Genomic DNA, 24,055 nt, shown 5'->3' with positions numbered 1-24,055 from the left:
AACTGAAACAGAAGGGTCAAAAGTTGGAGCCAAGATGTTTGCTCGGATTGTGGTAAACCTATCCACAAAATAGTGGAGAAATTTTTCAGAAAAGGCTGAAGGTGGCAAGGATATTTTTACAAGACGTAAAAGATGGTATTTAAACACAGGGAGGGTCGCTCAGTTTCCATGACAGCATTAAAAGATGCAGCACAATTGGATGGCCGTTGTGGGTTTAAACATATAACAAGCAGTTTCAGAAACTGCAACATTGATAAAAGACAGACCATATGATCAAACAAGGTCTACTGTGTACCATGCTCCTGTATGGGACCAGCCACAGACTGTACAAGGTTGAATGCATCAATAAAAAAGATTTAAGAAGTCCGTAGACAGTGGCTTAGTTAGACAGAAGATATCAATGTTCAGATCTACAACAATTAAAACCTGGTCAAAGTTTGGCATAATCCCAGCCAAGAAGTCTGAAAAGTTGGTTATGAAGTCCTTGCTGTATTTTGGAGGTCAATAAATAATTGCACATTGTACTGGGTTAGATCAATCCAGCACGAACATACATAGCTCAACGCTGGAAAACAAGACATTCAACAATGGTTTGCAGTTATAAGCTTCTTTAAAAACCACTGCAAGTCCTCCTCCTCTACCAGTTTTTCGTCACAAGTTAAAATACAGGCAACCAGGTGCCAAAAGGTCGGAGAAAGAGCTTAACTCACAGACTCTCAGCCAAGTTTCTGTTGTGAACAGGAAATGCAGGTCATGAGAAGTGAAAAATTCCTTTAGAACAAATGTCTTATTTGCAAGCATTAACCAGACCAAACCTTGTAGATAGTGGAAGATGGGCCATTTGGGGTGCCAAACCCAGCAGTCACGGTTTGATTGGCCTCCCCTCTGTGGAGGCGAAGTGAGTGGCCGTGAGGAAAAATAATCCCTCCATCCAGGCCAACAGCAGGAACCAGCCAGGTGTTAGCAGAGCCCAAGAGACACCAAGAGACAAAGCAAGAGTGAGCTGATCCATATTCAGCCAGGAAAACACAACAAGGCTGGCTAGTAAGAGGGGATGACGCCAGATACTGTAGGTGCCTGAAACATCCTCTCTGGGGCAATGAAACTGGCATATGAAGAAGGTGATATGGCATCTCTACTAAAGTGGAGGAAGGCCGCTTTTTTGGTTTTTCTGATCATAATCTATCAATTTTTCAGTGAGAATTCAAATATCCATCAATTCTTGACAATAATACACCATCAGAGGGCCAACATTTCTGATAACAAGCAACAGAGACAACCCACAAACACAACTGACAGTGGCTGACGGCAGGCCACATGAGCCATCAATCCTGTTCCTTGGGTAGGGGCGGCTGGGTCCCAGCCACAACAGCGTCAGGAAGCTGTTGCTTCCTGAGACAGCTTAGGAGGGCAGCAGCTGCCCTCCTAAGCAGTTGCTGCTTAGGAGGGCTGTCTCAGTGGAGACAGCTGCATGCCCTGTGGAGTGGTCCCAGTTCTCTGAACCTGCAGCATACAGTTCCTCCTCCATAATCCTCAAAGCTGTCACAGTCTCCAGTGTCGCTTGCTGCAGAGCCTTCACGGTCACCCCAATCAGTAGCAGCAACACTTCCCCAGTCCTTAACATCAGAGCTGGAAGCTCCTCTGTCTCAGGAGTCTGCAGTGCCTCTTCAGTGACCTGAGCCATGCCATGAGCTGCCAGTGTCAAGTCACGTGTTGCCTAAGCATCCTGCAATGCCTGAACTGGAGCTGCAGCAGCCCCAGACATTGTAGGAGACAGCTGTGAGTCCTTCACAGCAGCCCCAGTCATTGTCCAAGACATCAGTGTATGAACAGTAGTCAGAGCCAGGGTTATCTGACTCACCACAGGCACCAGAGTCTCCATTGCCTTCAGCAGTACCTGTACCTCCACTGCCTTCAGCAGCGCCTATAGCTCTATCACCTACAGCAGCACCTGCAGCTCCACCACCTATGCCAAGACCTCGCCTACGTCACCTTCAATGCCTGCCTCCTATTAAGCCACCAGAGGTGTCCTGGCAGTCACCTGCCAAGGCTCTGGAGAGCCTTCACCACCAGCCAAGTGGCCATCCTCCAGAGCTCCTCCGTCTCAGTCACTGGCCACTTGCCAGCAACAATGCCTCTGGATATGCATTGTCTGCACTACTTGCCACCCGGACAGCCCAACTGCTGGACCCCTAAACTGCTTCGTCTGTGCCGCTGGTCCCACGGTCGGCCCCCTTAACTGCTTTGCAGGATGTAAAATGCAAGCTGGGACAGTGTGTACTGAGAGGCACAACCAAGTGCTGCACATGGATTAGAAGTCCTGAAGTCCAAACTGGAAGAGCAACTCCAGCAGATTCCAGGTACAACATAAAAAGTCTCTGTCCAGATGAGCACAGTCCTAGGAACTATGCTAAACAGCTGTGTAGGAAAACCCTCAAGGCTCCCTGGCCTCTGGTACAGGATCCTAGCTTGAGGAAGATGTACATACCACCCCCCATTTATTAATTATAAAAACAGCTCACGCTCTGTATCGTACTCCAGGATACTCTTTGAGTGTTGCACAGAGGGTGGCAATCTGTTCAGCACAACGCTCCAGCATGCTATTCTTCACATCAGCCTTGAAGGGGCTGTAGAAGTCCTGAAAGGCATCCTCTTTATCCAAGGAAAAGACCTGAAAATAGAAAACAGAACAGAGCTGACATGAGGTCCAGCCTCAAGTTAATTTACAGGTAGGTCCATAATTTTTTTAGACAGTGACACAATGTTTTAGTTTTGCACACCACCACAGTGGGTTTTAAATCAAACAATACATGATTTGACTATAGCCTTTCAGCTTCAATTCATGGAGTTTTACAGAAATGTTGCATTAACCATTTAGGAATTAAAACCATTTTTATACATCCCCCATTGTCATGGATTTGTAATAATTCAACAACTGACTGATTATCAGTTTCATAGCCAGGTGAGACCTGTTTCCTTGTTATTCACAAGTCACATACTGATTTAAAATCTACTGTGGCAGTATACTGAGGCAAAACTACAAAAATTGTATCTTTGTCCACCAAATTATGGACGTAAATGCATATGCCTCCCCAGCATTCTCCCCAAGGCACAGTTTTTAATGCCACCCCAGCTATCATTTAATCCAAAGCAAAGATTTGGTTTGGGCAGGCATGTTTTTTTTTTTAAACTTATCTTTCTCTTCTCTCACTAGAGGTGGGCCATTAATTAATTAATTCATCCTGCAACCTTCCCACTTCCCATTCTTAGAAGGACTTACTTGTGTTTCTGTGAGGAGTCAAGTGCTCACTGCCAGTCGTCAGCAAAGCACTCTCTGTGTATCTACGGACTTACGTGTATCTCACCTGCCTGCCCACTCTCCACTGAATCACTTCTGCCAGCTATGGACCCCAGCCTGCCAAACTACTATTCCTCCAAGCCAAAGTTCAACAAGTAATATTTTGGTTTCCACCTCTGTCAACTCAGACAAATCGCTCAACTCTGCTGGCCTTCATTAACAGCATCTCTCCTTTCCTACAGACACCACCTGAAGTCCCCTACCAAAACTAATTCAAGTCTCACAGGCCAACTCTTCACCTTTAATAATTGCCCAACTGTAAATAAATCTTTTTAAATTCTTAGTAGTGATCTGAGTCTGCTCCTTGGGTCTAAATCTGGTAGCATCATGACAATGCTCCAATGTGCTTCATTATACTGAGCTTTGATTTAGATGTTTAATATTTAAAATAGTTGTGGTCAAACATAGGGTATCATGGGAATTAATATCATTGTAATTTTGGGCTTTTAATGATTTCTTTGAACTGGTGGAATGATACAGCATCCATCTTTAATAATTTTAAAAGACAAGAATTGGGTATACATGCTTGAATTTATTTCAGATTTGCTATAATCAACACACATGGTCAAAAGTATACATACAGGCTCAAATGTATACATACACCCCACCATTATTTTTTTCAGTGCCACTTAGCAAGTTGCACCTCAGCCACATGATTTTGGTAGGCATCAACAAACCTTTGGCTGAATATTTGACCACTCTTCTTGGCAGAATTGGTAGAATTCATTTACATTGGTTGGTTTCCTGGCATAGACTTTTAGTCAACACATGTTCAAAAGGGTTGAGGTCTGGGCTTTAGAAAGGTAATCCAGGAAGCTTGATGCTGCTGCTTTATCCATTCCAGAACTAGTTTTTGTTTTGGATCATTGCCCTGTTGGAACAACCATCTAGCTGCTGATTTGAGGTAAAGTCAAAGAATTTGGAGGAAGTCCTCCTTCTTCATTATTCCATCCACTTTGTACAACGTACTAATACCACTGGCAACAAAACAGCTCCAAAGCATGATTCTAGCACCATCATGCTTGGCAGCTGGTACAGTGTTCTTAATTTTGAAGCCTCGCCTTTTCTCCTTTAAACATATTTCTTGTCACTCAATCTTTGTCTTGTCTGACCGTAAAACCTTTCTCCAGAAGGCATCTGGCTTGTCCAAGTGGGCAGCTGTAAATTTCAGTCAAGGTGGAAATGTTGGTTTAAGAGCAGGGGCTCCTTTCTCCCTTTCAGTCCATGGCAATGTAAAATTTACTTATGACAGTTTCCAGTTAAATAAAGGCTTGAGCCTTGGTGTTTCCTAGGTTGTCCCTGAACATCCCTAACCATTTTCCTCCCATGTGAGAGTGACAGTTTGGATGTTTTTCCAGACCTTGACATAATGGTGACAAAACCCAAATAACTTACATGCAATTGTTTGAGCTGATGATCTTACAGAAACCAGTTGCAGTTAATCGTGATCACTGACAAGAAGTTAATAAACCTTGGTTTTGTCATGTTAAAAAAAACTTTGTAGACCCTTAAACATCAATTTTTAAAAGATTTAAATGAGGGTATGTGTGTATTTGTGCCTGTATGTACACTTTTCACCCTGTTTAGATTAGAAAAAATCAAAAGGAAATTAAAACTTGTGCACCCAATTCTTGTGTTTTAAAGTCATTAAAGATGTATGCTCTACAATCATTTCACCCTGGAAAAAGAACAGTGCAAAGAAATCGATCACATTCATGCCCATGATGAGTGCATGTACACTTCTGACCACAACTGTAAAACATTTTCATCAATTTAGACTAAAAAAAATTATAAATGCAAAATAAATTAAGCAAAAGCAAACAAATAAATAAAATACTGGCTAGCAGAAGGTTGACACCCTTTTCTATGCACACAAACACAAACACAAACACACATGCACCCATCTGTTACAGAATTCATCACATGACAACAATCCCTGTGCTTTCCTGTGTCACACATTTTATCTGTGCTCCCATTGGCTGCAAGGTATGCCTACTTATTCTGTCAGCCAATGAAGTAAAGAGATTAGAGGAACGTGGGGGAGTGGGATTAGTGGGACAAGTCCCTTCCTTTCAGGATTAAAACTAAAGAACAGCAGCAGAGGATTGAAGACTAAAGCTGATCCAACACAAACTGCTGTTATGCTAGTCTTCTTCAGCTCCTTTCTCCACCAAAGAACTGTGCTAATATTAAAGGATAAGGTGGAGACGAGGGTTAAATATTTATTTTACGTATTTATTTAATATTTTGCCTACGTGAGGGTGCTCTAGAGGTTGCTTTTTACCTCATCATTATTTCAAGTTAACCTTTGCTCTAAAAAAATTGTTAGCCCGTCACACAACTGAAAATTAATCCTGGAAAATACTGTTAGAATTATGACAAAATTTTTTAAGCTAACAGGATCACAACACAATCAGTGCTGAGCAGTCTGTATTAAGATATTACAATGTAACAGTATTGTAATTATTTTTTGAGCAATTTGAAATTCAATAAACACATTATAGTTTTCAATCCTTAATGATAATAATTAATGCTCCGTTACTTAAATATTTTGAGACATGTTTGATATCTTTTAGTTCACTATTTTGTTTAACAGCTGCTTGGTTTCTCAATTCAGAGGGTAGATTGATCTGGAGTATGGTTCAGTTTTAAGTTAGATGGTAGCTTATATCAGAAGAGGTGACCTGAATTCAAGGAATTCTGAAGTTATCTTATTTAAAATGCTATTAATATGTGAAAAGCATTCATTGTTGTTCCATATTGCTAAACTAATTTATACTACATCATGTAAGGTATTGAGGGGGGAAATCCCACTTGTCTTAATGCTTTCTCCACCCCTCTATCCCTAGTAGCAGAGAGTGTGAGGGCAGAGGCATTGTTTAGTTTGAATAAATTAAGCGGAGCGACTGAGCTTTTATCTTTTTGACTGAGGTTTATGCAAAATGGAATACATGGCCTCAGACTACAATTAGTATCAAGGAACAGCCACCTCACTAATGGAAGTGAAAGCATTACCAAGATAAACCCCATATTTTGAAACGACACATTATAAACATTAACCAACTGTTATTTCCTGTCCCAACTTTATTTAAGAACACCCAAATTGTGTGAAAAACCTTTTTTATAAAACATCTATTTTTAAACACCTATGCACAACTTAATGGATTGCACAGTACACACTGCTCCCCTAAGTAGAAAAGTAAGTTGGAAAAGGGCAAATATACACAGCAGAAACATAATTGATAAGATTTTCTGCAGTGACTGAACCTACTTTAACCTTTCCTGTTATCTTAAAGATCACTGCCATAGCACAAAAACAATCTCACAAGATATGTGTCTTAAATCTTAAATATGTTGTTTTTGAAGCTCAATAAACATAAGGCTATTAGGTATTGCATTTGATTGGTTTCAGCAATGTATAAGATAGATTGTTGTTTTCATGTAGGACACATCAAATATTGTTTCCACAGGCAGTGTCATGTCTGTAAAATGTTCATAACCTTATCCTGACATAACTAAACCAGCCTTGAATCTTATAAAATATGCATGAACCAAATTCTTGAGGCTAGAGTAAGAAGCGGAGTCATCTCCTTCTACACATTAATAATGCACAGCTCCTAAATCTGGTCAATATGGTTACCCGCTTGGAATGTTATCAGTCCATTAACCCCTTAACTGGCAGCAAAAAAATCACCTGAAACAACTATATAACACCCTCTGGTTATTATTGGCTCTGAACAACCCATTTCATAGCCTATTAACTGGCCCTGTCCGGTCCGCGGGCCAAATGAAGTGCATTTATATGGCAGGCTAGACCCGCCCATTTCGATTGACACCTCATTCGGCCAATCATGTTAAGAAATGGGTTTCCCAGAGCCAATAATACTCAGAGGGCGTCACGTAGCTTTGTCAGGTGAGTTGGTGCAGCCAGTTACACGATTGGCCGAATGACATGTCAATAAAAATGGGACGGTCTAGCCTGCCATATAAAAGGGACTACAAACGGCCCATCACCGGGCCCTGGCCATTTAAGGGGCTACTTGCACATTATTGACAATTATCAGACCCATAGAGGGGCCGTCTCCACCTCCTTGCTTGTCAAAAAGGCTGTTATCATCGTTCTAATGGAGGAACACTGTCCTGGTGTAACATGGACTGGAGTGGATGTCTGGAGTGGATCTCGATTCATCGTAGTCCCTCCCAGCAGCCAGCTATTGCTCTAATTCAGCCGATTCAAATGTTATCAGTCCTTAAATGCACTTTATTAACATTTATCAGTCCCATAAGTGTAGTTCAGACTGGCCCTCCTGCTCCTGCTAGTTGTCTCTGTAGGCCATTATCACTAATTACAGGGGAATCCAGATCCACTCCAGACATCCATTCCAGTCCATGTCACACCGGAACAGTGATCCTCAATTAGAACGATGATAACAAACTTTTTGCTGGCTAGGAGGTGGAGACAGTCCCTCCTGGCCCTTAACGATGGGTCTGATAATCCTTGATAATGTGCATTTAATGGACTGATAACATTTGAATCGGCTGATCTGGTACTAACTTTGCTAAATGCATTAAACAAAAATATGAGAGCTGTCTTCCAATGTGACAGACCAACCTGTAATTCAGTTCAGCGGATTATAGAAAAAGTCTGAACTTGAATTGACTGTTCATAACCTTTACTGCATCCTTCTGTATTCAAAATATGACACATAAACAAATATCTCATATAATGCAATAAGAATACCCTACAGCTCACCATGAAAACAAACTACTCTGGAGGTTTTATACTTTGACAGAACTCCTTCCAACCCTCATCTCTCATGAATGATAGAATCTGTGCTGTGGTTTAATCCCCTTTTAGAAATTGTCATACCTGAGATTCATAGGGCAGAAAGGCTATATGGACCTCAGTCAAGGCCTTCATGGCTTTGGACGCACGGGATTTGGTCAACAGTCCAAACAAAGAGTCTGGGATTGCTGCAGAGAATTGAAGACAAACATAGCAGCTTACTTAGACAATTTGTAGTTTATATTATGTAATAATTAAATGGTGCTCAAATTATAAAAGATCTTAATTCACCAACTATTGTTAGAGAACAGATTGTTTTTCTGTTAAAATAACATTTGAAGTTCAGTTTAATACACTCAGGAAATTCTAACAAAAAGTTCAGCTGAGCTTAGGTTGTATACTACAAATAGCAAAACATGTCAAGTTTAATAAATTTTTCATCATTACAATTACTGCCTAGCTCTGGCCTGTAGGTATACCATCAAAGATTAGGGTAACTGCAAAAACAGTTACCTAACTGAACATTTTCAACCAACTGAAAGCTAAAAAATGAGGAAAGCCACTCTGTAACCTAATTGAAACTAAACTGAACTGAAAACAAACACTCAAAATGAAATTACAAAAATTAAAAATTTTTTTTAAAGAACCATAATAACTGTAACATGCTAGCACTTAGAATTTTCCTATTGTTGTGGGGACATTGCTGCCACAAATACCATCCCATGTTTTATAGCATCCCAAACTAATCACAGGGCTAGCATTAAGCTCATATGTTCCATTTCAATAAGAGAAGCCTATGGTATTACTGAGGTGTGGAAGTTGGGCTTCATAACTTGACAGTTTTGTTTTTTTTAGAGAAAATATTTTTTTATGATTCTATGAACCACTAGTTTGGACTAGCATTGGTATTTTCTAGTCTCATTAACTCCTCAAAGTGCTTTAGTGGAATTTTTTGTACTGCTAGAAGCTGCTCACAATCAGACATTTTGTAAAACTTGAAAGTTTTAGATATTTGAATTTCCATCCACAAAAAAAGAAACAAAGAAAAAAGCACCATCATTCAGTCTGTAACAGCTGCAGAACTATATACTATATACTATACTATATAACTGACAGATGAAAAAAACTTGGAATCTAAAGAGACCTGGGAAAAATTTGAAGTACAGTAAGTCTCTGTGTCCCCACCACCAATTCTGATGCATCAGCAATGAAGTATAACACTGCAGAATCAAATTCAGTCAAAGTTGTATTGTGTGGCCTTTCTTTCTTTCTTTCTTTATTTCTTTTTTTGTCCTTTTGAACCTGGATTTGAGTCAATTGAAGTTTAGTATTCAAGTTTTCCATATAGCACCTTGAGGTCTCTTCATGTTTAAAGTGAGTACTGTTGGATATCCTGATAACATCTTGACTTTATTATATAAAGTGTCCTGAGACGACATGTGTTATGAGTTGGTATAATTTAAATAAAACTAAATCATGTATGTTGTTGATGTGGATTTGATCTACTCACTGTCAGTGAAGAAAACATGAGCAGCTTTGTACCTCAGACACCGTGGGTCTCTGAAGTCATCAATTAGTCCCTCAACAGACTAAAACAGCAAAGGAAAATATTTTAAGCTTATGAACAGATGTTGAAGAGAATAAAAATTTGGACAATTCATTGCTGCATTCAGGAGTTTGCTGAGTTAAGTTACATATCACTGAAAAAGAAAGTCAAACTAACTAAATGTATTAGAAATGTTTCAAAGTGTTCAATTGTCAAAAGGGTATCACTTCAAAGTATTAAACTGATAGTAAAGTGACATTTCCTATAAGACAAACAATGTGCAATGAAGAAAACAACATAATATAACCAGGCTGTAGAGGAATTGCATTATTTACTTCATCCGAGGGTGTGATCAGGTAGATGGCCTCCATGCTGGGCAGAGGCTCACGCCGCTTTGTTATGTCTTCTACAACTGAAGTGTAAAAGAAATGCTCAATGTACATTTATCTAGTTCATTAAACTAGAACATAGCTACATGAAACTGAGCACACAAGAACACACATTTATAGAAAGCCTCTCTGAAGATCTTTCTCTATTGCACTGATTTGTTTAACAATTTGAGTGAAAAGTCAAATCTATGAAAAATGGCCATGAGCTTCAGTAACTTAGTATCTGTTTGAGCACTTGAGCTGCATGGTTTGTTCAGAACTGATGACTCATGCTATCCAGGCTTCATGTGACAATGTTCTAGAAAGCTTTCGACACGAAAGCTTCTGTCAACAGCTTAAAGCCAACCTGGGGAGACACCATAACCATAACCCTCAGATCTGCACCATAGATGTATGTCTCATTTCAGCAATGATTGACTTCCTCAGTCTACAAATGTTCAGAGGCACCAGTATCAGGTGACAGGAGGTCAGGAAGAGCGTCCATGACAGTTATTGCTGCTTGTTCTTCGTTGGTCTTCATGTTCTTCAAAGCTTTGGGGTGTGTTTGGGGTTACTGACCTGCTGCAATATAAACTTTTCTCTGCAAAGATGCAAACCAAAAGGTAGAATATGTCTTTGTAAAATAGAGCACTACATTCATTTCCCACAATGACACCAATGTTCTGCTGGGAACTTGTACCACAGCCTGTTTTTAATCTGATGATTTCATACAATCTTACAGAGTGTCATCCGAATGCTCACTACACAACTACAACTCAAGTGAGCTGAGCTTACCTGGGTTGGTTGTACTTACTAGTGATTCCCTCCGACATGATGTCTGTCATCTTACAGCAGGAGGAAATCATCCTCATACTCAGCTTGTCCACCACCAAAACCTATAACACAGTCACATATTTGATAATTAATTGATTTCTTGAGTGATTTTTTAAAAATAATTTTATCAGACTTAGGATCCAACATTATATGGATACTAAACTTGAAAAGCATTACCTTCCATTTTCCTTTCTCTCTTGCCTTCTTAATGACATTGTTCATTATATCTGCGAACAAGAAAAATGGTACAGTATTACAGTTCAACTTAGAGTTAGACCACACGCACATCAGCCTTTAACTTTTCTTCACAGCATTTGACAGAGGCGAACACAGGAACACATATTGGTTGCAGTCAGACACTAGCCAGTACTGAACCTGGCAGTTCCCCAGTATAAAGTGATGTCCAATTGGACTGATGTAAAAATAGTGCATTCACCAGTAGATAGTGGCCATCATGAGTGCCTCCACCTGTACACTCTATACAGGTAGTTTCCTCACCTAAATGATAAATGGATTGCTACTGATATAGCTTTTTTCTACTCTTCAGTATTCAAAGCATTCTTTGCTATAAGCCTCATACATGCATTCAACTATCATGCATATACTCACTCTGATGCATGCATCACAATTTTACTCTTGAGTTTTTTTGTATTTGACTATGTGGAAGTCAAATTTATAACTTGAAATGTTTTTCAGAACTTGTCTTATTTTAATGAAAAATTATTACAATTTAACTGTTGGGTTTAGCTGTGCGGTGTGGTGTGGTGGTTGTTTTCAGCAACCAGGTGCTTGAGTTATAGTGATCCAGCCAGCATAATCTTGGACTCTATGAAGCTCTCTCCGAGTCAACACAAAATTGCGGCACCGCATGAAGTAATGCAAGTTCAGATCCTCTAAAACCTTGTTGCTGCTTGGATTATTGTGTTCTCAGCTACTTACCTGTTCTCTTCCCTCTTCAACATGCCAGCAGCAGACACAGAGTGTGAGACTGGAAATTCACTTGAAGAAGAGCGAGAAAGAAGAGAAAGAGAGAGATGCTTGGAGGCTGTTGCCTCATACGCAAAACAAATCCAGCCTTAAAGACTGTTGTGTTTTACAATAAAAATTAATTTAACCTTGCAGACAATGCTCTGCAATGGATGCAGCGAACATGGCTCCCCTATGAAAAACACTTGCCAACCAAGAACTGTTGGGTGCATGATAAAGTTATTTGCCCATTGTATGAGGGACATTATTCCTCAACAGGTTGAAAGATTTGCTCCACTGTTGTTGCTTTCAGACAAAAGCAGAAGCCAAACCGATGCAGCCGCTGGTAGTGGTGGAATCTTCGTCTCCAATCGATGGCCAGTTGGAGGTTTTCATCCCTGTACCAGAAGTCTTATTGGGTGAGTGGGAAAAAGGCCAAGGGTTTCTCACTCAGTGTGTCTTAGTGTTTAGGAAACTTAATCACATCTATTCTTCTGATAAAGCTAAACTTACATACTTGGTTAGTCTTCTGGGGGGTAGAACACTCAGGTGGACCCAGACAATGCTGGCTGGAAATATGACTTCTTAGATAAGTCTAAACAAGTTTTTGAAAAAGACTCTGGTGTTGATTTTACTGCTCAAAAAATATTTAATTTATGTGAAAGTAACAGGAGTGTTTTTGATTTCTCTGTGGATTTTTGGATTCTGGCAGAAGAAGCAGGATGGGAAGAGAAAGCTCTTTGCGGAATTTTCCTGCATGGATTAAGTGAATGCATTCAAGATGAGTTAGCCACAAAAGAATTACCTACATCACTTAATGCGTTGCTTTATATATCAAGATTGATGATCACATACAGGAGCGTGGATGTCTCAAGAACTACAATTCCCTGCAGGCATGGTGTCTCGTGCCCCTGGCACTGGAAGTTTGTTTACTGGAGCCTGCTGGCAGGAAGCAGACAACCAATCAATCACAGCCACCCTATAAAACCGGTCCCACTCCATCACCATACTAGCCTTAATAGCTTAAGGGTAGAGCAAAGATTTCTGGACTGGAAAATGGTGACTCATCTCACCTGAAGACTCTTCCTGTAAGCCCTTCAAGTTGCAGCACTCAACAGGAAGGTCTTGGCGTATCACTCACCGCACTGCACCTGTCCATCTCCTCATTTCTAGCAACCATTGTGAATACCCAAGTGTTTTGTTCACGATACTCCTGATATGGCATTGGTGCTAGGTTTTCCCTGGTTGAAAACTCACAATCCTTCTCTTGATTGGACTCACCAAGTGATAACTGGCTGGAGACCTCATTGCCAGCTGTTTATTAAAAACTTTAGCAAAATTGCCTTGTTTCACAAAAATCTCACTTCTCTCAAGGTATCGTTCTGGAACCCCAATGGTCAGCAGCCTTTGAGTCTCTGAAACAGCTATTTGCATCAGTACCTATCCTCATTCAACTTGACACACCGAAACAGTACATCAGACACAGGGGTAGGAACAATTCTGTCACAACCATTTGAAGGCAAACTGCATCTGTGTGGTTTTATCTCTCGTTGCCTCTCCACAGCAGAACTACAATGTAGGTGACCAAGAGTTGTTGTAAAACTAGTGTTAGAGGAATGGAGACACTGGCTGGAGGGCTCAAAGCAGTCATTCATAGTCTGTACCGACTGCAAGAACCTGGCCTACTACCAATCATCTAAATGCCTAAAGGCCAGAAAAACCAGGTGGGCCCTGTTCTTTACTCATTTTAACTTCAATACCACCTATTGCCCAGTGTTCCAGAATGGGAAGCCAGGTACCCTCTACCAGCAGTCACTGAAGTGCCTGAAAAACCAGAGCCCATCTTGTCACCCGCCTGTGCCATAGGAGTGGTTATCTGGGATACTGAGTCAGTGGTTAGAGTGGCCCAACAAACTGAACCAGATGCCAGGAGCAGACCACCCAACGAGCTTTATGTTCCCTCTGCCGTTCACTCTCAAGTAATCCATTGGGCCCACACCATCAAGTTCAATGATCATCCTGGTTGGAACCGGACTATCATTGGAGGACACTTTGATGGCCATTCCTCGCCCGGTACATGCGGAAGTACATCTCTGCCTGCCCAGTCTGTGCCTGGAGCAAGTTTACAGCTTCACCACCTGCTGGACTGTGGTCCCACCTCACTGTGAAGTTCATCACCGCCCTTCCTCCATTCACAGGTGGCACTGTAATACTTAGGATTATTGATCAAGGCTGTACAATTTGTATTTCACGTAAAACTTCTGTCAGCTCTAGAGACTGCTTAGCTCCTCACTGACTACATGTTCCACCTCCATGAGAATCATGTTAGACCATGGTCCCCAGTTCACCTCAAAGTTATATTTATTTATCACCCACAGACTAATGGCCAGACAAAAAGGGCGAATCAGGGGGCTCCATAATGTCTTCCAAATACAACCTGTTTTGTCCAGTCCTCTGTGCCCACCAACCAGCTTACTGTGTCAAGAGACAGCTGGATGTGAGACGCTGGGGCTGTGGACTACAGTACACGGTGAACTGGGATAGCTTCAGTCTGGAAAAAAAAGATCATGAGTGTCACAGTCTGCTATCCTGATTCCCTAAGAATCATCAGAATCCCAACAAGCCGGATGGGTCACCAGGAGGCTCCAGTTTAGGGGGTGTTGTACTGTCGAGTCTTCTGTCGACCTGGTCGGCCTGCCCCTTTCTCTCTCTCCCCACCCATTTTAAATAAATAAGAATAACTAACACCACTCAGGGAAAACTTGAGGAACACAACTAAAAGCTTAAAATGCTGGCCCTACCACCAAATCTCCTGAATCAAATCCTGTCAGTCAGCTGGAGGATGCAATGGATCAATGTTACTGAAACCAGCTGAGCTATGCCAACATCTTGGCAGACACTCCCCAGTGGTCTCATCACCATGTGTCAACAGGTCAGAGGTATTTGGCACCATGAGGTGAATCAATATAAATTATGCAGGTTTTTGGTGTATATACTGTATGAAGAATATAGGCTGATCTGACATTTTATACTGCTTGAGTTCACTATCAGCCCCAAACCTTATTATTTGTTGGGCTTTAGTAGTTACAATAGTGCTCTTGTCCTACACTAAAAAGACTTCATGTCAACTGTCACAAAGGCCATAGAAAACAATGTACCTGAACCAGCTCCATTCACTTTCTTAATACTTTATATACAACTTTTCACTTAACAAAAACATAACTTCTCAATGAGTGAAAGAAAAAAAAAAAAAAAAAAAAAAAAAAAAAAAAAAAAATATATATATATATATATATATATATATATATATATATATATATATATATATATATATAAAAATTAAGTACATTAAAAATGTTTGGCATGTGAAAGCATGAAGGGAGCTGGGAAGGACAGGCCCACTGTAATCAGGGCTTCTACTCTGCTCTCAATCCTCTTAATCACATCCTCTGCTCCCCACCACCCACTGCTATTTCTGGGTTGTTTCTGTGTCTGCAAAGTGAATCAGCATCACTCAAACATGCAGCACACATGTGCATGTGAACACTGATAAATACAAACATTTATTCTCCAAGACATGTCAATATGTCCTGTTTCCACAGAAGGTATGGGTAACATTTGACTTGAAGAGTTCTTAAAGTGTCATAATCACAATGTAATGGCATTACAGTCATGCAAATAAATTCAATAATGGTACTAGTACTTGACCATGTTGTCAGTTGGTCAGTCCAACAGTAATAGCATTGGATTTAAAAGTTTTAAATCATTGTGATACTGTTGGCCAAAGTACTTTTAGAAGGACATATCTGATGTAAAAGTAAGCTTCTCAAAAACAGTCCCCCTAAATGTTATGTCTACACCTGTTATGTCTGGCAGTTTTCACAATCAAAATCATAATCCGAATGCACTGTTGTAACAAACATATTTGCTTTTACAAGAAGAGCTCTATAAGTCCTCTATAGGCTACTCTTGTTAATATTTGTATTTCTCTTTTATTTGTTCATTCACTACAGTTATTGTCCACAAAATATGACTGCCAGGTCTGACAGGCAAGAAGGAAAGAGTAGGAAGCAGAGAGCGAGAGAGAGAGAGAAAAATGAAGAGGTAAAAAACAAAAGAAATAAGGGGACAAAGCTAGATACACACACACACACACACACACACACACACACACACACACACACACACACACACACACACACACACACACACACACACACACACACACCTAAACACAATCCCTAGATGGAGCTCCCATGGGTAAAGGGCAAGCGCTCCAGAGAGTCAGAGGCAATGAGCAGCCCACCCGCCCACAGACCAGTCCCCAAAGCCCCAGGTACCCGAGACCTGAGAAATATAATACTGCCTCAAATTTCTATTGGGACCATCCTAATATTTTGATATAGTCTCACTATGATTCCTCCTGATGTGAACCTTCACTGTTCAGATTGACTATCATTACATTTCCTTATTTTTGAGGACTCCTACTCTAGCTGCTGATGACACGTGTAACTGAATGAGAGCTTGCATTGTAATGTGAACAGGTTTTTTGACATTTGTTTTTTTGGAAATATGGATACATTAACCATCAAACAAAATCAACAATGCTAATGCAGCTGAGTGTTAGTATTACTTTGTTTTTCTTTGTGTTTGTCTTTCTAACAGATAAATGGAAAAGGATGGATGGATGGATGGATGGATGGAAAATCCAGGTGGCACATACAGAAGGAACCCTATTATCTATTACATTTACTAATGTAATGCAATTCTAACAAACAAATGCACTGTAAATAAAATAACCTCTTGTTCCTAATTTGAACAGTTGCCTTTTCAAACTCATATGTGCATATGCTATTAACATGTCGTGGAAAATACAGTGGCTTGCAAAAGTATTCATACCCCTTGAACTTTTCCATATTTTGTCACATTACAACCACAAACATGAATATATTTCACTGGAATTTAATATGAAAGACCAACACAAAGTGGTATACAATTGTGAAATGGAACGAAAATTATACATGATTCAAAACATTTTTTACAAATAAAAAACTGAAAAGTGTGGTGTGCAAAAGTTTTCAGCCCCCTTTTCTCTGAGTGCAACCAACTGCATTCAGAAGTTGCCTGATGACTGTGTGTAATCTAATCTCAGTACAAATACAGCTGCTCCGTGACAGCCTCAGAGGTTGGTTAAGAGAATATTGGGGAGTAAACAGCATCGTGAAGGCCAAAGGAACACACCAGACAGGTCAGGAATAAGGTTGTGGAGAAGTTCAAAGCAGGCTTAGGCTATAAAAAGATTTCCCAAGATTTGAGCATCTCACGAAACACTGTTCAATCCATTATCCACAAATGGAAAGAGTATGGCACAACTTTAAACCTGCCAAGACAAGGCCATCCACCTAAACGTACAGGCTGAACAAGGAGAGCACTGATCAGACATGCAGCCAAGAGGCCCATGGTGACGAAATGCAGAGATCCACAGCTCAGGTGAGGGAATCTGTCCACAGGACAACTATTAGTCGTGCACTGCACAAATGTGGTCTATATGGAAGAGTGGCAAGAAGAAAGCCATTGTTAAAAGAAAACCATAAAAAGTCCCATTTGCAGTTTGCCAGAAGTAGTGATGGGTAGTGATGCAATGTGACAAAATATGGACAAGTTCAAGGGGTATAAATACTTTTGCAAGGCACTGTACATATGTAATTGTCTTTAAGCAGTCCACAGAACTTAAAACAACTACTTGCAAATATTTATCTTATTATATATGTTTATCACAGTGCTACCATTTAGCTATCACTATCAGTTAGCTTTCTGCCATAATTATAGTTCTGCATGCTGGAGAAATGCCATTATACTGTTCGTGTCACAGCTGGGCAGTGTGTCAGGCAGAGTTGGACTCAAAATGCAGGACTCTGTTGGCAGATGTAACTTAAAAGGTGTCTATTGAGTCACAAAACAAATATAAAAAAATCCTCTTGGGAGCCAGGCAAGGACATTAATGACCAAGGGGAAGCAAAACAGAACATAACACACATGGACTACACAATAAAACAGGAAGTGAAAACAAGACAAAAACCCAGATTTGACATAAGATTTGAACTGCTTCAGGCCACCGAGTCATCCTGTCCACCATAGTCAGGGGAAACCCGGGGAAGGGGGAAATGGACCTACCAGGTCTCCATGGACATGTTCGAACCTTCTCTGGGGTATGGGAAAGTGCTCCATAGGGGATTTGGTGTGTCGTTGCACCTTGGCGCGCTGACACGCAACACATGAGGAAGCCCATGCCCTGACCTCTTTCCGGAGGCCGGGCCACACAAACTTGGCCCCCACCAACTTAACTGAGGCTTTAACTCCCGGGTGCGAAAGGGAATGAACTGCATCAAAAACCCGCCGACACCAGCAAGCAGGAACCAAGGGGCGAGGCCTGACCAATGAGACGTCGCAAAGTAGGGTTACGCCGCTGTCCTGAAATGAGACATCTTCCAAACGCAAACTGAACTCGGCCATCCTAAAAGCCTGATTCTCCGTATCCGTAAGTTGGTCGGCAGCCATGGCAGAGTAGTCCACTCCCAAATGCACAGAACTAACCTGCGCCCTGGACAGACAGTCAACCACCTGATTACACTTGCCGGTGACGTGCTGAATGTGAGCGGTAAACTCTGAAATTGCAGAAAGCTGCCGTTGCTGTCGTGCAGTCCTTGGTTCAGAAACCTTTGCCATGGCAAACGTGAGAGGCTTGTGGTCTACAAAAGCGGTAAAGTCACGGCTCTCAAGCAGGAACCGGAAATGACATGTCGCGAGAAAAAGGGCAAGGAGCTCCCTGTCAAACATAATGTATTTCCTCTCCGCATCCCAAAGCTTCCTGCTAAAAAAGGCGAGGGGCTGCTAAGCACCACCCACCCATTGTTCGCACACGGCCCCGACTGCAAAATCGGAGGCATCGGTAGTAAGGGCAACGGGCGCCTCGGAAGATGGGTGGGCCAGCAGGGCAGCGTTGGCAAGAGCAGCTTTGGCACTGTCAAATGCCTGCACCTGCTCAGGTGTCCACTCTATCTCTTGGTTGCCTTTCTTGCCCTTAAGTGCATTGTACAGGGGGTGCATGAGGTAAGCAGCCCGGGGGATGAAACGGTTATAAAAGTTCACCATCCCCAAAAATTCCTGCAGGGGCTTCACTGAGGGAGGACGCAGAAAAGCAGAAACCGCCTCCACCTTAGCGGGCAGGGGAAACGCCCCTTGGGGCAAAACGAGGTGTCCCAAAAACTCAATGGCCGGCAGACCGAACTGGCATTTAGCTGGATTCACAATCAAACCGTGCTCACTGAGAAGCTCAAACAACTGGCCTAGGTGCACTGCATGCTCCATGGCGGAAGGACTGGCGACCAGTATGTCATCCAGAGAGATGAACAAAAATGGCATACCATGCAAAACGGAGTCCATGAGGCGCTGAAACGTCTGTGCCGCGCCCTTCAGACCGAAGGGCATCCGCAAAAACTCGAAAAGGCCAAAAGGAGTGATAACCGCGGTCTTGGGCACATCACGCGGATGAACAGGAACCTGATGGTATCCCCTCACCAAATCCACCTTTGAAAAAATAGTTGCCCCAGCAAGATGAACCGAAAAATCTTGAATGTGGGGAACCGGGTACCTGTCATTAGTTGTGGCATTACTAAGGTGCCGAAAATCCCCACAAGGGCGCCACCCACCATCAGCTTTAGGGACCATGTGCAACGGGGACGCCCACGGGCTGTTTGAGCGGTGCACAATACCAAGGCACTCCATGTTCACAAACTCCTCCCTGGCTATCGCTAACTTAGCGGCATGGAGACGCCGTGCACGTGCAAAAACCGGCGGACCCACAGTGGTAATGTAATGTTCCACACCATGTTTAGCTATGGCTGCAGAGAAGGTGGGAACCGTGAGGGTGGGAAACTCGGCAAGCAAACGCTCGTACTCATCACCTGTGGCAAGCATGTTAGCGAGGGGCAGGGGGCCAGGACTACCTGGTGTACAGGGGTAGGTATCAAAAGACACAGCATCTATCAAGCACCTATTAGCTACATCGACCAACAACCTGAGAGCACACAAGAAATCAGCGCCGAGTATAGGTACTGACACAGACGCTATCACAAAGTCCCAGTTAAACTGACGTCCCTTGAAACGCACAGTCACCAACCTTGTTCCATATGTGCGAATGGGGGTACCGTTCGCCGCGTCCAGCAGGGGTCCGTGACATTGTCCCAAGGCGTCCGCAGCTGAAGCCAGCATTATGCTACGCTGAGCACCCAAGTCCACAAGCAGACGGCGTCCTGAAGAAGTGTCCTCAGTGAAGAGCAGCTTGTTCGAGGTGCCAGCGCACACAGCTGCTAGTGAGCGCCGGCCCTCTCGTTTCCCTGGTGCTGGAAGGTACACAGCGGAATGCAGTGCTTCGCCTTCACTCCAAACCGGCGATGATAGAAGCAGAGCACGCTCTCCTTCCACCGGCGCTCTGCGACGGCGGCCACAGCACCAGCTTCCCCAGTCTCTGATCCTTGTAGAGCCACACTCGGTAAAAGTGCATGCACTCCGGAATGCCTGGATGCCAGTAAAATCTTGTCCACCTCCTCAGCTAGCCCGCGGTAATCCTTGGCCCGTATCAGAGTGGAGCTGGCTAGCGCGGTGCGTACGGGAGGGGGGAGCTGGCGCAGGAACAGATGCGTAAAGAGAAAAGAAGCGTCGCCCGGGCCGAGCAGAGCCAGCATGTGCTCCATCAGTTCGGAGGGTTTACCATCTCCCAAGCCATTCAGGGACAACAGGCGATCAGCCCGCTCTTCGTCCGAAAGCTGATAAATCCGCAGCAGGTTCTCCTTCAGCGCTCCATACTTGTTAGCAGGCGGCGGGTTCCGCAGCAGTCCCATCAGCCGGCGGGTAGAAGCAGAGTCCAGCGCCGCGACGACATGGTAATACTTGGTGTTGTCTGAGGTGATCCCGCGGAGGTGAAACTGGGCCTCCACATGCTGGAACCAAGGCTCTGGATCTAGCTGCCAGAACTCCGGGAGCTTGACCGTGGCCGCAAAAATAGCGGGAGAAACGGCGGCGGCTGGTGAGGAAACAGCGGCCGCGCCCGTTGAGCTGTCGTCAGCAGACCAATGTAGGAGTCGGTGGAAGGAGACACGAGCAGGTATGTAGAGTCTCAGCTTTATTGGCGGTAAACTACACAACAATTAAGGACTCAAAAAATGACTGGCAGAATAATGGAAAAGTCAAGCCCTTTTAGCTCAGGCTTCTCACTTCCGCCACACTCCAGACCCTTTTCGGTCTCCTCCTTCGCAAAAAGAGCTCAGGGCATTCTGGTGTGAAATGTCTATGTATGTGGCCACCACAACAGCATAATTCTGCTTTTACATTGGGGGGAAATAGTTAATTGATCCTCTGCTGAATTTGTAAGTTCAATTCATTACAAAGAAATTACAGTAATTCCTCATTTATCGCGGGTGTTACGTTCCAGGACCACCGCGATAAGTGAAAATCCGCGACGTAGGGACGCTATATTTATTTTAATACTTATACATTATTTTAGTAGATATACACTATTTTAAGTTTTTATAAACCCTCCCCACACACTTGTACACCAAATATATATATTACTGTACAACATGTACTACGCATGTGAAGAAGAATACCGCAAAAACCTGTGAAACAGTGAAAACACCGCAATAAATATTTTACAATAATATTGATTGAAAACCCGCGAAACAGCGAGTCTGCGAAAAGCAAACCACGAAGTAGCGAGGGATTATTTTAACCTTTTCTAATTTTCATGGTAGTTTCTTTTTAATGAAAGAGCCAGAATATCAACCAAAAATCCAGGGGAAAAAGTTACATAAAATTTATAGATTGACTTGCATTGTCATTGACCAAAGTATTTGATCCCCTACAACCCAACCAGAAATCCTCAACAACTCAACTCAATATCACTGTCATCGGACAAAAGTGAAATTCTCTGACTCACCAGTCGTTTTGGACTCTTTTCACATTTCCCTAAAAGAGTGACCTAACTTTTTAAATTCCAAATTTTATTGGCAACTGCTATGGTTATCATGCATGGAAAACGGCGCTGAGGCATCTGGCACTATAATAGTGACTGCTTCATGTGTAATAGCTGGCCTCTGCTAATTAAAACTGTAATAGGGCATGTAGCAGAAACAAAGGCATGTTTGGTTATTAAGGCTGTCATAGTCGCACCTCTACACTTCTTCTGAGAATGATGTCAAAGCACTTAATCCGAACAGAGATTAGCGTGGCAGGATTTACACCGGACCTAGACTCCATGTTTTTACAGTCCACACAATGGTCAGTAACGGCTCCGTGAATGGTAGAAATGTCCAATAACGTTTAGCAGAACACCAGCGGAAAGTGTAACTCAATTCACTGCCAAAACCTATAGAAACGTCACACTGCCAGACTGCATTGCTCCAGAGTCCAAGCGTCTTAGGGCACCGAAATAAAATTTAAAAGTATCACCGTGACCAGGTTGGCCCAATGTACCAGTGATGATGATCAATAAAATATAATTGAAAATAATTAAAAATATGCGACCTTTCGTTAAAGTTTGGTAATGAGGTGCCAGCCCATCTGTATAATACTTATAATAATAAAAGCTTAATCGATTGTAGCTCACACTGTAGCTATTAGTAAAAAATTAAATAAAAGAAAATTCCTACTTTCTCCAACAATGGCTTTTAGTCCAAGCGGTGACATGATGATCCCGTCCCTGCGTGTCCAGCTCTCCACAGAAGCCGAATCTCAACTACTCTAAAGCTGATCAAAATAAGTAACACCCTCGCGTTCCAGTTAATTCCAAAATAAAAGCCTTCAGTTACGCGAGTATGAAGATGAGAGATTGAGATAAAGAATCTAAACTCAAGGACAACTGTTTAACTTTTCCTGTGGTTTCAACTGAAGTAACGCAAGGGGAAAAGACCTGGTTTCCCTTTAACAAAACACTGACTTCTAAGCGTTCTAAAGAAAGTGAACTATGAAATATTAATAATACCATTAGTAATATAGGCAACTCATTCTAATTTCAGAATAGGTAGAATAAAAGTAAAGGGAAAACCTGATATTGTGTAAACTTAACTTCACACACCAAGAGGCTCACGGGAGTCAAACTAACATGAAAACCGCAAACAAGCTGCATGAGAAAATGCTGTGTTGTGGGACGAGGTTCACTAGACTGAACTGCAACATAACTGTAACGTGTTTGCCCAGTTTTGAGGTAAAGGGGCTGTATCTTACACCATGCTATATTATTATTATTATTATTATTATTATATTGAAAAATGTACCATGAGTTTTTCACCGTCATTCGGGTATTTGTGTGGGTCTTACTTCCGTAGTCAAAAAAATTATACTTTTTAGACTTAGTTTTGTCCTGAAATTGTCCGTTTACCACAGACTTAAGCATACATGCTTTTATTTTGAAGACCACACATAAATTCGGAAACAGTAGTCACTGTTTTTCAGTTATGGTGAGCCAGCAGGACAACAAAATCCTTAGTTGGAAATGAAATAAAGACAGAAAAAAAAACAGGGACAGGGACAAATAAATATGTGAATATAGATTGTCAACTGATATATATTCAAAGTTACTAACCTGGTTACGATATGACGGCCTTATGTGACATTGTCCTAACCTGTGAGTGTGAATGTTGTCTGTCTCTCTGTGTTAGCCCTGTCACAGGCTGGCGATCTGTACAGGGTGTACCCCGCCTCTCGCTCTATGACAGCTGGGATATGCTCCAGCCCCCCCGCGACCCTGAACAAGATGTGCGGAGGCGAACGGATGGATGGATGGGTGACTGTTCGGTTTAGTGGCCATGGGAGGGCAGTACAGCACAAGAAATAAACTAGTCAACTGTCCCAGTCTGATTCTCAGTAGTGGTGGTAAACTCGTTTAATTTCATTCATAAAAGTACAGGGATTTTCAACTCAAGTATTTTAAGTGTTTCTGTACTTTTCAGTTTAATGCAGGGCAGTTGCTCTGGTGTCAAAAAAGTTCTGCAGATACACTTTTAATAGTAAACATGAATGCTGCCTTAAGTTGCTTTTCTATTCAAGCACTCAAAGCACTTTATACTTCATTCACCCATTCCCACAAGCACCTTTTCTATACCCAAATGCTTTCTATCTAACATCCACATTCCAATGACTTC

At 42.1% G+C, this 24,055-nt stretch overlaps 1 protein-coding gene across 4 annotated transcripts in view; it reads right to left on the bottom strand.

Moving 5' to 3' along the window:
- stxbp1b (syntaxin binding protein 1b) overlaps nucleotides 1-23,589 on the bottom strand; it is a 68,937-nt gene extending 45,348 nt beyond the window's left edge. For 2 of the 4 annotated variants that reach the window (XR_004019668.1, XM_030725611.1), the window contains exons 1-7: nucleotides 22,565-22,671; nucleotides 11,070-11,119; nucleotides 10,873-10,954; nucleotides 10,026-10,102; nucleotides 9,655-9,733; nucleotides 8,229-8,332; nucleotides 2,523-2,671 (exon numbers count right to left, since the gene is read on the bottom strand). Coding sequence is in view for 3 of the 4 variants with exons in the window: in XM_030725611.1 (XP_030581471.1) it covers nucleotides 2,523-2,671; nucleotides 8,229-8,332; nucleotides 9,655-9,733; nucleotides 10,026-10,102; nucleotides 10,873-10,954; nucleotides 11,070-11,119; nucleotides 22,565-22,601 (578 nt within the window). In the remaining variant the exon portion in view is untranslated. Of the gene's footprint in view, nucleotides 1-2,522; nucleotides 2,672-8,228; nucleotides 8,333-9,654; nucleotides 9,734-10,025; nucleotides 10,103-10,872; nucleotides 10,955-11,069; nucleotides 11,120-11,831; nucleotides 11,851-22,564; nucleotides 22,672-23,496 lie in introns of those variants that run through there. The other 2 variants (XM_030725612.1, XM_030725613.1) reach the window with 2 other exon arrangements.
- Between the last annotated feature and the right edge of the window lie 466 nt (nucleotides 23,590-24,055).

The sequence above is a fragment of the Archocentrus centrarchus genome, unplaced genomic scaffold (genome assembly GCF_007364275.1).
Source record: "Archocentrus centrarchus isolate MPI-CPG fArcCen1 unplaced genomic scaffold, fArcCen1 scaffold_63_ctg1, whole genome shotgun sequence".
Classification (NCBI taxonomy): Eukaryota; Metazoa; Chordata; class Actinopteri; order Cichliformes; family Cichlidae; genus Archocentrus; species Archocentrus centrarchus.
Note: the sequence above shows the minus strand (reverse complement) of the source record. Positions and strands in the feature narration are given on the sequence as shown.